Below are 15,568 nucleotides of genomic sequence, written 5' to 3'. Positions count from 1 at the left end.
CGTCAAAGTACAAGTAGATAAATAGGTACCACTCCAGTGGGAAGGTAAACAGCGTTTCCATGCGCTGCTCTGGTTCGCCAGAAGTGGCTTAGTCATGCTGGCCACATGACCCGGAAGCTGTACGCCAGATCCCTTGGACAGTAAAGTGAGATGAGCGCCGCAATCCCAGAGTCGGCCACAACTGGACCTAATGGTCAGGGGTCCCTTTACCTTTACCTTATACACACACACACACACACACACACACACACACTCCCTCTAAGACACCAGACCATTCTATGTATCCATTAAACACTTGACATTGCACATGCCGATTCCCACTTACATGGTGCTCGTCTGAACTGCAAGGCTATCCCAATGAACCTCATTATCTGGAAGTTTAGGTCGCCTTTTGAAGGAACGAGCTGCAAGCAATGCTTCTTGAGAAGAAGCAGCATCTCCCCCTCCTCCATGCCAGTTCAAAATCAAACACCGACCGTTCTCACCACCCAGAATCAAATCCACTGATGTGATCTGGAAGAGAGACAAATACCACTGGGACTTTTCCACTCCAGTCCATGTAACATATGCCATGACACATACAATATTCACCCAGAACCATACTAATATAAAATTCACATTACCAGTGCCACCTCCTTCTCTATGAAATTATGCTGGGGCAAATCAATATTCTGAACTGTCTGTGCATAAATCAGTCTGCCCCTTTGGACATAAAAATCTCCAGCATCAGAATTTTGCAATTATGTGTGGATCTATTTTCAATATATGCCACCTTTACTGGAAACTTTGTTCAGAAGTCAATTCAAAAGGACTTGTCCCACTACAATCTATACGTGCACAGGATTGTGATCTTAGGATTCCTAGGTTTTCTAGAAAATACTTCAAGTCTGCCATGTCCCCTTTCTACCAATGCTGCAATTTTGGCCTTCTGAATAATGCAATGCCCTGCAGAGTCCCATCTGGTGCAGTGCTGCAGCACAGCTCAAAATGTTCTACTAGTGCAAAGGCCTTGGGCATCTAATTCTATCTCCTGTTTGTTAAAACAGTACTCCCTTGGATTAGTCTGTTAGTGTTAACAAACTCCTGAACTATAATCAACCTGTCACCGAGCTTTTTAATGTATTGTTTTGAATATTAGTTAAGGGCTTACCTCAATCTTCTTTCCCACATCTTCAGTCTTTGCCACAAATTTGAAAGTGAACTTCTTTGTCTTACCAGGGATAAGACACAATGTCCCCTGGCTGGGTGGTTCCATGTCACTTTTTTGATAGGCTTCTTCCACCACACAATATTGGTTGTATTCCTATAGCCAAAGAAAAAAGTGGGCAGGTTTTCAAAAATAGCATCACTACAAGAGTAGAATATTATACCAAATCTCATTTGCTGGGATTACTGTTTTGCCCCCCAACCCTTTTAGAGCTAAATAAAAGTTACTTCATGTCAAAGCAGCAACAGAAAATACTCACAGATAAATGTATACAGTCATACCTTGGAAGTTGAATGGAGTCCATTCTGGAAGTATGTTCAACTTTCAAAATGTTTGAAAACCAAAGCACAGCTTCTGATTGGCTGTAGGAAGTTCCTGCAGCTAACTGGAAACCGTGGAAGCTGCGTTGGATGTTTGGCTTCTAAAAATAGTTCACAAACCAGAACACTCACTTCCAGGTTTGCAGTGTTCGGGAGCCAAAACGTTTGAGAACTAAGCTGCTCAAAAACCAAGGTACGACTGTATGTTGAAAAAGAACTATCAATAGCATTTTGAAGCTGAATTCAAAGTGGAGGTTCATACCACCATATTTCCCAAAGCACTGGATGAAAAAAGTTCAAGGAAAGATTTGTAATTTATACAGCAATCCTGGGTACTAGAGGGTACATCCCAGTGAACTTCCAAGTACAGAGAAACAGGGTTGCACCGCAAGTAGTTTAACTGGTTACTTGGGATAGCCAACACGGTGCCTTCCTGATATTGTTGGAACCACCATTAAATCAGTTCTGTACTTACAGGGATCACTACCTATACAGAAATAAAGATGCAGATTCTAAAAAAGAAAAAAAATAAGTGGTAAAGGAAGTACTGACATATTGTAGTATTAAAATGGTTAGCAGAAGGCAAATCTTATCCACTGCCTATCAAGAAGGTATTAACCTTCCTCAAAAGCAAAGCAAGTTTTGTTGTTGTTTTAATTACCTGATTATTGAAGCTAACACACAGCTTAGAAAACCGGATAGGATGTGGACAATCAGCTTTCAAGCATATGTCAAACTGAACTGGTGTATCAACGTGAAAACTTGGAGCAAGAAACTTGGCTTTGCACTGCACTAGAGTTTGGAGCAAAAAAAAGAAAAAGACAAGAAACACAGCATTAAGTATGACTGTCATATTTCACAGAAGACCAATGGTAGTTCAGTTAAGTGGGGTCTTATTTTCTTTCTTGCCCTAGCTGTAGGCAGAGCTTCTTCTGATTTTCTACTGCCTTCACTTATCTTCAATCAAGTACAAACAAGATGTATCATAATATATCCATTATATATTAGGGTGTGCACAGAAAAAATAGAGTATGCCTCAGCTCAGCCCAACATCATGTTTCACCATGAATTCAAAGTGGAGGTTCACATCGCCATATTTCCCAAAGCATTGGATAGATTCTTCCTTGACTACAATAGAAAAATGCCTTTAACTCAAGTTTCTTTTTGGCAGTATTGGATTAAATTTACAGGCATAGTAATCATTCTGATGAGATGAAGCCTGCAAAATTTATGACAAGGTGCAAGTTTTTTGTGTGTGCTATGCGTCTGTGTGATTTTAAAAAACGATTTGATACAGTTCCCTGTGGCAACTGGAATGAACGTGACATACAACCACACAAACATTTTTCAGTTGAAATTTTTCCCTGAGATCTAAAGTGTATATGCTCAACTTTTTAGTGCAGATTTCTGCATAAATATATCAATGTACTGTATCAAGTCCCTACTTCCAAATATAGCAAAATCTGTAAACTATCAAAAATATAACTTTCAGAAATGAAATATGGATGTTTACAGAACTGAAGTGTGCACTTTCATTTTTCCAACAGGTGCACAAAACGTTACTTTTTTATTTTCAATAGCTTTAATACATACCAAATGGAATAAAGTCTTGCACTTCTATTGTAAAGATATTACTTCCTGCCAGAGAAACTCGGTCAGTCCACAACTTCTGGGCAGCTTTCACAGAAGCAGTATCACATTCAGGTTCTGGATCTGGATTCTCATTCTGAATCCAAAACAAGAATATCAGTTCTATATGTAAAACATTTACATTTTTGGAGACTTTCTCAGAGAAGTTGGATTCTACCTACTGACCATGAGAACTTTGATCAGATTCTTTTCTATCCGAGATTTTTGATCTTCTTTCAAAGTAGACGCTGATGGAAAATACAAAAAAGAATTAGGAAAAAAGGAATTATTGTTTATTAATTATTATTATTATTATTATTATTATTATTATTATTATTATTATTATTATTATTATTATTATATCCCACCTTCAATTTATAATGAAGAGTTACTGCCTGAAATACCTGCAAATGCTTTAACATTCCCCATCCATCTTCATACTCAAAATCAAGGTCTACTTCTTGCAACCAGCTCCAAAGAAGGTTCAACATATTTGTTGCATTTCTATCCCAATCCAACAAAGCTCTCAGAGCAAGATGAGTGCCCACCTTCCACACACACACACACACACACACACACACACACACACACATATTAGGCTGAGAGTTATTGAACAGTCCAAGGTAACGCAGGGAATTTCTTAATGTAGTCTGGATTGGAACATAGAACTCCTTGGCCCTAGATTGTCTAACCACATTTGAAGCAAAACCACAAAGAAGGGGTCTCTTAAAGATACAACAACCCTTTTAGGTAGGGCTGTTCCATACACCACAAATGCCTTTCATCTGCCCATGTTTGCACTAATAAACATTCAAATCAAAATAGTTAAAAAGAAGAAGGCAGAAATGAAGTGCACTTCCTTACCCCTTCCCAGCAGCTCCAATGAGTATGTAAGGTAATCTTTTATTTGCGCCATGAGATAGGAACATTTAAGAGCTGTGGTCAGTATAGAAGTAAGAAGAGTCCACCATCCTTCACTACGATAGTCACATAAAACATAATCTAGCAGCCTGTAAAAGGGTTAAAAGAGAATTTAACTAAGCAAACAAATCTGACAGTTCATATAAAAATAACACAGAAGCCAAATAGACGATGCACTTGATCAAATAAGCTTTGTGATGTGAGTTTCCTGGGGGGGGGGGAATTAATCTGAACATTTTCAGTTCCCTATGACAACTGGGATCTGATTTCACATCTTTGACTTCCGCTTAGCAAACAAAACTAAAGTAGTACATAAGGTTAATTTTACATGCCGCCAAAGTAACTTGGAGGTTTGTTCTAATAGCTGAACTGAAATATTAAGCTGAGCACAGAATGGAGAAATCCCATTGGTTACTCCTCCATGGAAAAACTGCCGGCACACACTAACCATAGGGGAGCATGTCAAAGACACGTGAGCCCTGCATAGGGGAAATAAACCCATCATGGCAGTGCAATGTCTAGGAGCAGTATCTGAGAGGGTGCAGACTATGGCATCAGTCTATTTCTCCCCTAGCAATGCTCTATTTTTCCTCCTGCTCTAACAGTGTTTTCTGGCAGTTAGGTATGATACATCAGTAGGCCATTCTATTGATATATTTCTGACTTCCTGCTGGTGTATCTCAAGAGATGCTGATAAAAGAGGGCTGTTGCTGAATTCTAAAACATTCCACCCTAGGATTTCACCTTCAACAAGGCTTAAATGCTGTACTCAAAAAGAAATTCAGTAATTTACTTGACAAATATTGTTACTGAAATATCAATCACAAAATATTTGCAACTCAGTAGTACTCTACTGATTTAAGGCAATAAAAACACGTGTCCTAGGGAAAACCACTATGAAAATAGCAAATTTGGTTCGTACTGTCATTACGTTAATGCATTTTTAGAAACTGAGTATTTCCCCTATACCTTCAGATTTCCAAGTTATTTCCTCTAGAAACAGTTATAAAAAATACAGAATTTATCAGCTATTACATTTCTGCATATTGAATTATAGCCACAGGGTGGTATCCAGATAAACAGTTTACTAGCAGAAGGACTTTTGACTGTGCAACAGAACTTTCCCTCCCTCTCCTCTCCCCACATGCCCCCTAAATCTACAGAGAGTTTGAGAAACCCCCCAAATAGATTTAAGAGGCACACAGAGGACAGAGAAAGTTCTGCTGCACAGCCAAAAGTCCTTGTGCTAGTGGAACTGTCTAGTTGCATACCACTTGCAATATATGAACTCACTGAAGCTATGCCAGGATAACCTGTCCTGTTACAATTTATGACAGATTCTCGCTCAATAACTTTCAAATTGACCTGTTCACAACCCTCTTCTATACACTGCTGAAAAAAGTTTTCCAATTTTCACTTAAATTACTAAACAAAAATTAAAAATAAATACCTAAAATCATGCAGTGGCATTTATAAAAATCATACTTACTTCAAAGCTTTGGTGTAATCTTTAGTATCGTAATACTCTTCACCCATCTGAACCACTGAAAAGAACATTATATTATTTACAGTATTAAAAACTGTAAAATGTGTTTTATTAAACATTAGTTAGGAATATTATACTTACTCAAGTGACTTTTCATTCTTGGACATTTGTACTTCTTGAATTGGGCAACCGCATTACTCAGCAAGGTGATTATTAGCTCCTAATAAAAAGTATTGTTAAAGTTATATTTGCCCTTACAATGACAAACTACAAATACTATTGAAATGTGACTTACAGAGTGAAGAACCTTCCTCTCTTTCAGTTGCAGAGCCAAAATTCCCACTTTCTCCTTTTCGGGATCATTGAGATCAAAGCCTGCATATGACAATGAAAAATCCATCTTAATGAACTACTGTACATTCTTTTGTTACAAGCCTAGTTCTAGTTCAAGAATGTTCAGATCCTAAACACTGCTCTGTATCTTAGGAGAAGGAATGTTTTAGAACTCAGGTGTATTCTTTGTTCTTTTAAGTAGACTGTTCTAAAAGATAGGCTGAAATAATTAAACATACTAAAAACTAAAGCACCTTTAAGTGCTATGGTCTAAGTCAGCCTACTAGGAAAATTACTGCTCTGAGCAACAAAGCCAAAACCTCACAATCTGTGGTTTCTTGGCAACAGCCCATAACAGGAATGATTCCAGAAAGGCAACACTTATTTAATTTTTGCTATTATAGAGGCTATTAATAATGACACAAGCCTTATATCTCACAATGGGAGGGTTTGCATTTATCTGGTAAACTCATTCTAAGCCTCTGAATGGAATGTTTAAAACCACAGGCTTAGTTCACTGTCATCCTGTTCCAAATCTCTGTATGGGCTCTAAGAGAAGTTGCTTTTCCAAGCATAGGCTGCCTCATTCATTTCAACAGAGGTAGTAGATCTCCACATGAACAGAAATATACAAGCCCATCTGTTTCCTCTAGTCTTGTGCCAGTTTAAAGATTAACCAATTTATTACAGTACAAGCTTCCACGGAACACGTTACTACTCTGTGGAACCATTCCTGAACTGATATGCCTCTTGATGAACTTCATGTCTATCATGTATTGCAGTATATAGGATATGTCTTAGGCCATATTTGATTCACTTGAGACATAGGCTAAGTCTGTTGGGCTTTATCACTGCCCTGGATGAGCTGCAAATACACACCTGGGCACTGAAGGATAGCATCAGTAGCAGCAGGGAAGCTGTCAGTCAGAGGAGCTCAGCTAGCATTACCAGTCTTCTCATAGTGCAGAGATAGAAACCTGTCACCCTCCAGTGACAACGATTTCCAGCAGTAGTAGCCAGAATGGTGAATGAACCAACATCACCTGGAGAGTAACAGGTTCCTTACTCCTGTCATAGAAGTTTCCCCACTATGCTTGGCAGGATATATAAGGCTCTCGGGAACACAATTTGAAATATACACACATTAAGATAAATGTTTGTTAACTAAGATTGCTTTTCATTTATGTTCTGTAGGCAAGAAACTGAAAAATATATTTACTTAGTATTCCCTGCCTCCATGGTCTTTGTCCGTAGAAGTCAAGCATTCCAGTTTGAGTTTCCAGTGGATCTGGATTGGGATATATTACGGAAGACTGCAAATTAAGCAAAGAGAGCCTTAACTATATTGTTAAAGGTTATGACACAGTGTGATAATAAAATACACAACCGAATGCTGGGGGTGGAGAGGGAAAGACTTCCAAAATGTATGTGATTATAGAAGAAGCAAAACCACATCCAAACCTGTATTGGCACAGAGGATGGAAACAGAAAAATGCTTGTTGGTACATAAAGGTACTACACTGAACCTACGTATACCTGCTTAAGACTCTTGAATTCAATGAAATTCATGCACATATATTTGGATGCAGGCCTGTGTGTGCGCACACACTTAACTATGGCTTCTGTAGAGCTAACTATTAGAGGAGTAAAAATGTTTATGTTTTGCATGATCTAACTAATAGAGGGAGACCAGAACTCCTCCAGAGTTCTGGATTATGTTTGAAGACTACAGAACTGCTATTTAAAGTTCTTTTTTTATTATTTCCCCCCCCCCCCACATATTTTTAGATATGGGCTTTTATGGGCATTCTAGTTTTATGGGCATTCTAGCATTCTAATGTAGCATGACCTATCATTAGAGTGTGTGCCCAAATAAAGTTGCTTAGAAACCTATAACTGAGTAAGAGTGCCGACATACACTAGGATTCTAAAAGGTGTACATTATTTAGACTATACAACACAAGCATTTGCCATACACAAACCAAGTTTTTTTAATCACTGTGTGTATATATGTATATAAGTAAATATATAAATCTCTTGACCAAAAGTTATGGGCTTATAAAAGTAAGCTTACAGAAGAGATTACAGGACCTGAGATACCTCAGTCAGTAGAGCATAAGACTCTTGAGCCCCACGTTGGGCAAAAGATTCCTGAATTACAGGGGGTTGGACTAGATGATCCTAGTGATCCAATTCTACAAGTTTATGACTCTGAGTGTGGACTCGTTAGTTTAAAAATACCAACTTGCTAACCTAAAAATCTTATTATCCATGTTACCTTTACCTGAAATTCACTGAGAAATCAAAATAAGTTCTGTTTTCAGCCTTACTTTTGGTTAATTTTTATAACCTACGTGCCGCAGGTATGGTTTTATAGCAGCCCATGTGGATTCTTTGCTGCACTGGAATCACACACAGGAATGAACAGGAATCAGCTTTTTGCACACCACTGTAACACCATTCACACAAATGAGTCAGCACAGCTATCTAGAAGTCAGTATTTTTTTTAAAAAAACCCTAAAAGCTATAGTCACTTCTTGCAGAAAACCTTGTAAGAATAAGGTCTAACAAAGGAGCGTAAACAAATGTAAGGCAGCCTATGACTCACCTCATGATTACAGAGACTATTGGCCAATTGCTTTCGTTCTTGTGCATAGTATGCTGCCTGTTGGTAATAGAAACCAGGATTCTGAGTTTGAATAGCTGTCAGTCCTAGTTTAATAGCTTCATCGAACAAATCTCCAAAAGCTTGGAATCTGTTTAAAACAAAAAGGGGGGGAAATCACACACACATCTGAAGAACCAGACACTTCAGATTTTTCAGAAGGATTAAGCAGAGTAGTAACAGGCAACTAACTCATGGGCCACACAAAATCCTGACCTCTTTCCAGGACCCCAATAATCTTAATTTAAGGAAAGAATCCAAAACTTTCCTATATAGCCGTGAGAAATAGAAAGTCTGAAAACTCAGGGCATCCTTTGCTTCAAACCAAAATAATTTTAAAATAAAGGAACCCACCAAATATATCACTACATGTCTCAACTCTCCTGATTTCTATATTTGTTTCAAACTTTCTAATGATCCCACTGGGCCAAAAAATAAAATCAGAATTATGCATGTGATTAACATCTGCAATGCTTCCTATCTACTACATGTACAATAGGTGCGTGCAGATGGTTACTTGTTAACAGAATATGCAAGTTGGCGGACATTCTCTGGCTCACTATATATTAGCTCATTATATATTTATTTCTAGTGTAGCCCTGAACATGTTCCCCATTTCTTCTCTGAAACATGTCTGGAACAGAAAAACACTGAAATCTAGGTAACGAGCACAAAAGAATTTGAGGCTTGCACCAGTCACTTTGGTTCACATCCCAGTAGCTTTAGGCAAGTCATTTAAGCCTCAGGTTCTTCATTTGTATAATGGGTATAATGGCAACCTTCCTCCTAGAGCTAAAGCTATATCTGATGTGGAATGTCATAAGGTTTATGTAATAACTTGCAAACCAAAAGCAACACTGTGCAGCTTGAATAAGCTCACCTATTCACTAATCACAGTGGTAAAATTACTAAGTAAAAACATACTGTTTTGACATCCAGGCAGCATGCTCAAAAGCCAATTCAGCACTCCCTATTTTTTTCTTGCACAAATCTATGTGTTTTCTGAACTGTGCAATTGCATCCAGCGGTGTATTATGTTGAAAACAAAGGCGACAAATCTGAAAAGAATTGAAATTAGAACACTTTGATTAAAATATTTTTCAATGGTATACCAGATTGACAACTACAACAGAATACAGTTGTTGTAGGTGAACAGTAACAGTACAACACACATTAGTTTTATATTAACTATGTTCCTCTCTGCCCTTTCAGACTATTGCATTTTTTTCCATAGACAGTCAAAATGTAATAGAAGCACAAATTCCAGTTACCGTATTTTTCGCTCTATAACACGCACCTGACCATAACACGCACATCGTCTTTAGAGGAGGAAAACAAGGGGGGGAAATTCTGAATGAAACAGTGGATGTATCATTTTTGTGCCTCATGCTGTGGCCACAGACATGTGATCTGATGGTGAGTTTGGGGTAGCCCAATGCAAAAATCCTGAGAATCCCTGTGGATCTGTGCTTTGTAACCACGTTTTTGCACCATTGTGGCCCCAGGCAACAGTGGGTGCGTGATTTTTTTGGTGCAGGCTGTAGCCATGGACATGCTATGTGATATGATGGTGAATTTGGGGTGACCCAATGCAAAGATCCTGACGATCCATGTGGATCCATGCTTTGTAACCACGTTTTTGCACCATTGCAGCCCCAGGCAACAGTGGGTGCGTGATTTTTTTGGTGCAGGCTGTAGCCATGGACATGTAATGTGATCTGATGGTGAATTTGGGGTGACCCAATGCAAAGATCCTGAGGATCCATGTGGATCCGTGCTTTGTAACCACGTTTTAAGTGGGGAGGGAAGGAAAAACACAGAAGGGACAAGGAGCACGAGAGGGGGGTGCAGAGAAGCAGCTGGCTAAGAATGCAGGAGAGGGGTTTAATGGGAGGGCGGAAAGGAAGGCAAAAGTTTTTTCCCCACACACACACCCAAGCCAGCCCCCCCCCCCACCTGCATGTTTTCCGGCTGCTTGCGAGTCCCTAAAATGCTTCCCTGGACGAAGCAGCACCGGAGCATGGAGATCCTTTCCTTTCCCCTCTGCTTGCCTGGAGGGGAGGGGATTTGCCTGCTCTTTGTTCCGTTTGAGCAAACAGCAACCGAAACAGAAGCGGGTGGGCAGTAAGACCCTGAGGCAGAATGCGGGAAAGCAACAGCTTCCTCTCTTACGGAGCTCCCTTCTCCCTGACGCACGTGATTGGATTTTTGCCTGATTTTTGCCCCTGTGCTCAGGAGGGTCAACTCCAGGGACCACACATTCGCTCAATAACACGCACAGACATTTCCCCTTACTTTTTAGGAGAAAAAATCTGCGTGTTATAGAGAGAAAAGTACGGTATTCATAGGAAGTAACCTCAAATCATCGCAAAGATGTCAAGGACAGCAATGGGCAACAGACTCCCCCTCAGAAAGAATTTGATGAGAAATTTATCTGCATTTATAGGAGAATGCCGTTCTCACGGGTGCTTTCCCATGTTAACATGAAAACTTAGGATGAATACTCTCTACCAAAACTTTTCAATTACTTGAATCTGAAAGAAGAATAAATTGAATGGGGGGATGGAACTTAAAAGTTAAATGTAGAAAGATGTTTTAATCCATATACTTCACGTGATTCAGTATAGAAGAATTCAATATAATAAAATCAAATAAATAAATGCAAGATTTCACTATTTTTAGTGTTTCTAGCCTCCAGGATAACACAAAACCATGGGCACTAATTTAAGAAAGGATTATGATTTCTGGTCTTGTTACTTACTCATCATTGCACAAACTGTACCCTCTGCAATTTCAGTGCCATCCTTCCTGACCCAACATACCCGTCCTCTGTCCATTTACTAGATATAACTTTTTATGACTATATTGAGGACCAATTACACTATGCCTCTATACTTTATACAAAGAGCATGAAGAAAGGTCATTAAGGTGTGTAGGAACATAGCTTTACCTTACTCATTCTTCCTATACTGCCTCCTCACATCCATTCAGGATATTCACCTAAGAAGTGTTCCTTGTCCTTAAATCACTCAGAACAGGAACTTCTGCTACAAAATGTCCTAAGACGGGCCAAGTTAAATCAATAGTCATTACCTTGTAGTTTATAAATCCTGCCATAGTCTTGATTTCCAATATGTTTGTTTCATGAGCTCTCAGTTCATGTACAAGATTATATGCAGTTCTGTAATTTCTAAGTAAGAAATGTTAAAGTTAGAAGTTGTTCACTTGTTGTAGAATAAATAAATTAGTGAGCCCCAAACGTATTGCTTTTCTTTTCTTTGGACCACAACAGCGAGGCCCAGAGTCCTTTTGGAATTAAAGGGGTTTACTGTTGCCTCTCCTCTTGAGTAAAGTTACTTGAAATATATTAAATATTCTTCATAAAATGCTGCAGTGCATATATACTCATGGAGAATGGCAATTAATCGTTTTAAGAATGGCAGTAGAAAGGTGCTCTCCACTCCTTTGTCTCTCATCCCACCCACAATTGGAAGATATGCCTCTCTTTTAAGACTGGGGGAGGTGGGAGGGTCCCATGATTCTAGCCTCTGCATACAAGTACTTACTTTAGAGCATTCTGTGTGTCTTGCTTCAATTCACTGAAGAATCCTATTTTGAACTGGTGTCTAACAAACAGAAGCTGCAACACAACCAATGTACAATATTTTTAAAAGGTGGTATTAATTAGTTTTAAAGCCATCATCATGACGCTTTAGGCAACACTAATGCAGATTAATACCAAACTCTAAGAATACCAAATCAATTTATTCCATCATAAATTAAGGATACTGATTTGGCTTGCTTTTAAATGTGTAACACCTAGTGTTATTAATGCTGGTTTTAACATATAACTTGCTTTATTCTTGCTACTGCTAAAGTTGCATTTTTATTTGTTTTGCATTCTGGTATGATTTTAGAAATGGTCTGTATTCTTATAGAACATATGATTGTAACATCATGGTATATGCCACTGCATACTTTTAGTAGAAGAGTAAGAAATAAATAAATAACAATATTTCTAAAATAAACTTATTTATAAATAAGTTTATAAATAAAATATTTATAAATAAAATATTCTGAAAACTACCAATAAAAACAGGATTTGCAGCAATGGTGCTTCTAAGTTCTTCAGCACTGATAGCCCAACTAGTTTAATAAAGTTGCTAGTTATACCTGATGTGTTGTTTTGTTCAGGTATTCTTTATGAGATTTCACCCTGCGGATTTCTGTATAGTAGTATGTCTGTGCATGTTCATAGAAGGCATTCTCTAACCTATAAAAGAAAAGGTCAACTGCTTAAAAATGAAGTAAGAGTCTTAATACTTCACTGTATCAATAGCTAGCTGCCTTGCTTCAAATATGTTCACCCTCATTTCTCTCCCATAAATCTTATGTATATCAGCAGCATGGAACAGGAGCACACAGCTTTTCCAGAAATAAAATGGTGGTGGATTCATTACGTTTCAACAGAAATACATAACATGTAGGTAATGGGTGTATTCAAGAGTTCCATAAAATGTCGATGTAAACACACTTGGTGAAGATTTAATACACATGAAAGAAAATGTGTTAAATTGTGGAGAGGTTTTAAAAATGCTTATTTTCTAAAAACTAGCCATATGCACAGCCTGACCTTATAACTGCTCAGAAGCAGCAGAGGCTGTTCTATTAGGGCAAACTGGGCACTACCTTACCAAACTCAGTCTGCTCTCAGCCAGCTGCACTTGCCTGTCTTTTCAACTGCAACCAGTCCACATGGTAGCATTGCTTGACAGTTTCTTCCTCCTTAGTCTCAGTGTTGCCCTTGCAGAACTCAGCAGGGAGGATGGGGACAAAACTAAAATGCATTTGCTCTGCGTTTCATTGCCTCTGGCTCCATCTACTGTTGGGTTCCCTGCCTTCTTCCCCATCTGTCTCAATAGGTACCAGTCATCACTGCTCAGAAGCAAGTTCCACTGAGTGCAATGTGACTCTCAAACAAGCACAAGGATGATAAAAAAAAACTAAAGAAAAGCCCGCCTCTCACATAATTTACTTACCTTATAATATAACCTACAAGGTGATCAGTATGTGGCAAAACGAACAGTGACTTTCCAGAGAGGTCACAAGCATTGCATAAAGCCGCTGCCCTTTCAGAAGCAATAACGTCTTCTCCTAAAATAAAATTTTAAAAATGCTGAACCATCTACTTTCTGAAAATCTGTCAAAGGGCGACAGATTGTCACATTCACGGTACACTATTAACCATAGTTTACATGACATGCAAATGAGTTCATTGTGCGCTACAACATATAAGATGAATGGTTCCCTTTTCAAGCAAGTGTGGAGTTTGTCTTTTCTTCCAGCTCAGAAAAACAACTAAGACCGCGAGACCTACAGGAACAACACTGCTATTGCAGTTGATTACAATATATCCAAACCCGTGGTGCACTAGATTCCTAAAAGAACGTCAAGGACAGCGTGAAAGGCTTTTAACACAAATAAAAAGGAACCTAGAAAACCTGATTACCAGAGAGAAAAGTGAGATATGACTATACACTCCATAAAAGGCTTTCAAAGCAGTCTCAGCTCTGTCATCTGTCTCCAGCCAAGGGTTAAGACAGATATACTGTATACTTTTAATTATTTTGCTTTTAACCTGTTTTTTTTAAATTGTGTGTTTTGATATTGTTGTAATACGCTGTGATATATTTCTATGATACAGTGGTATATGAAAATGTTTATAAATAAATAAAATAACTGCTACTGAAAAACATTCAACCTACAGTAATACCAAGCCGCCCCCGCCCCCCTTTTATGGCACACATTTCTGCCTTCTACTGAAAAACAGGTGTATTTCACAACTTCAGATTACTGTGTTCATTTATTTCAAATCTGATCATTTTAGCTTTCAATTGTACTTCACCTGGAGGTAACGGTGTTTTCTTCTGAATCAAAACCACAGCAACTTTTGTGTTTCTTCCCTGCAAACTCTGCCTGTAAGAACAATAAATAACATCAATCTGAGGGTGGTAAGCATGCAAGCCTTTAGACCATACATACTGCAAAATACGTTTAGTAATAAATGTTGCCTGTCTCAAGAGACAACAGAGTGTGCCTCTGGGGGTGAAGTCAAACCAAACATTTAGTACAATCTTAACTAAAAGGAGGCTTTCTGTTTTTGTTTTAAAGAAAGCAATAGAGCTCAGCAGCAGGCTTTCTCTCTTTCCACTCATGTTAGGTTTCCCAAAGGTGTAAACTAAGATGGTATGTGTGCTTTTTTAAAAAGTAGCATTTCAAACATGGGGATGAATTCAACATAGTACAACAGCAATCATTCTGTCAGCACAAGCATTTCAGCTTGCCAGTCAGAATGATGACCCCTTTCATCTCTCCAGCTGGGTGGGGGGAGGCAGGGGGTAGAGAAAGAGAAAACCCTGTTGTCCTTGCAGAGGTCCTTGAACTGGCTTCCACTAGTTCCCAAACTTTTTCAGTTGCAGAGCACTTTTCAGGAGAGAAATTCGTCATGGAGTACTACTGTTGCCTTTATGCCAAAGGCGTGTGTTTATTTATTTGCTAAGCACTTGGAGATGCTTCGGGGAGACCAAGTGCTCCACGGAGCACAGTTTGGGAACCACTGCACTAGTGGAACTCATTACCGTATTTTTCGCTCTATTGGACGCACCTAGTTTTTAGAGGGGGAAATCCAGGGGAAAAATATTATTCCCCCCCAGCCCCAAAGAGCAACGGACAGGCTGTGCGCTTCCTCTTTAGCCTTGAGCAGCATCTTTAGCCTTGCACAACGGGATGGATCGTGCCCGCTGTCCACCGGGGCTGGACTAGATGACTCCTGGGGTTCCCTTCCAACCCTGCAATTCTGTGACCTCGGAAGTTGTTGGGGGTCTCCACCACTGGAGGCTTTTAAACAGCGGTTGGGGGACCATCTGCCTGGCGTTCTTTAGCAGTGATTCCTACATTGTGAGGGGGCTGGGCTAGATGACCCTCGGGTGGCCCTCCCAACTCTATAC

At 39.1% G+C, this 15,568-nt stretch overlaps 1 protein-coding gene across 4 annotated transcripts in view; it reads right to left on the bottom strand.

The window, feature by feature from the left end:
- The window catches only part of TRAPPC11 (trafficking protein particle complex subunit 11), a 71,225-nt gene that overhangs the window by 51,029 nt on the left and 4,628 nt on the right, over nucleotides 1–15,568 (bottom strand). For all 4 annotated transcript variants that reach the window (XM_083459805.1, XM_083459806.1, XM_083459807.1 and 1 more), the window contains exons 4-20: nucleotides 14,467–14,537; nucleotides 13,601–13,715; nucleotides 12,735–12,834; nucleotides 12,128–12,201; nucleotides 11,655–11,751; nucleotides 9,486–9,619; nucleotides 8,505–8,652; nucleotides 7,116–7,209; nucleotides 5,859–5,938; nucleotides 5,705–5,783; nucleotides 5,567–5,621; nucleotides 4,021–4,166; nucleotides 3,343–3,404; nucleotides 3,121–3,253; nucleotides 2,189–2,319; nucleotides 1,151–1,303; nucleotides 326–513 (exon numbers count right to left, since the gene is read on the bottom strand). In XM_083459805.1, the coding sequence (XP_083315931.1) occupies nucleotides 326–513; nucleotides 1,151–1,303; nucleotides 2,189–2,319; nucleotides 3,121–3,253; nucleotides 3,343–3,404; nucleotides 4,021–4,166; nucleotides 5,567–5,621; nucleotides 5,705–5,783; nucleotides 5,859–5,938; nucleotides 7,116–7,209; nucleotides 8,505–8,652; nucleotides 9,486–9,619; nucleotides 11,655–11,751; nucleotides 12,128–12,201; nucleotides 12,735–12,834; nucleotides 13,601–13,715; nucleotides 14,467–14,537 (1,860 nt within the window). The remainder of the gene's footprint in view (nucleotides 1–325; nucleotides 514–1,150; nucleotides 1,304–2,188; nucleotides 2,320–3,120; nucleotides 3,254–3,342; nucleotides 3,405–4,020; nucleotides 4,167–5,566; nucleotides 5,622–5,704; nucleotides 5,784–5,858; nucleotides 5,939–7,115; nucleotides 7,210–8,504; nucleotides 8,653–9,485; nucleotides 9,620–11,654; nucleotides 11,752–12,127; nucleotides 12,202–12,734; nucleotides 12,835–13,600; nucleotides 13,716–14,466; nucleotides 14,538–15,568) is intronic.

This window comes from Podarcis liolepis (assembly GCF_965112155.1).
Source record: "Podarcis liolepis genome assembly, chromosome: 9".
NCBI lineage: Eukaryota > Metazoa > Chordata > Lepidosauria > Squamata > Lacertidae > Podarcis > Podarcis liolepis.
The sequence above is the reverse complement of the archived record's forward strand: the minus strand, read 5'-3'. Positions and strand labels throughout refer to the sequence as shown.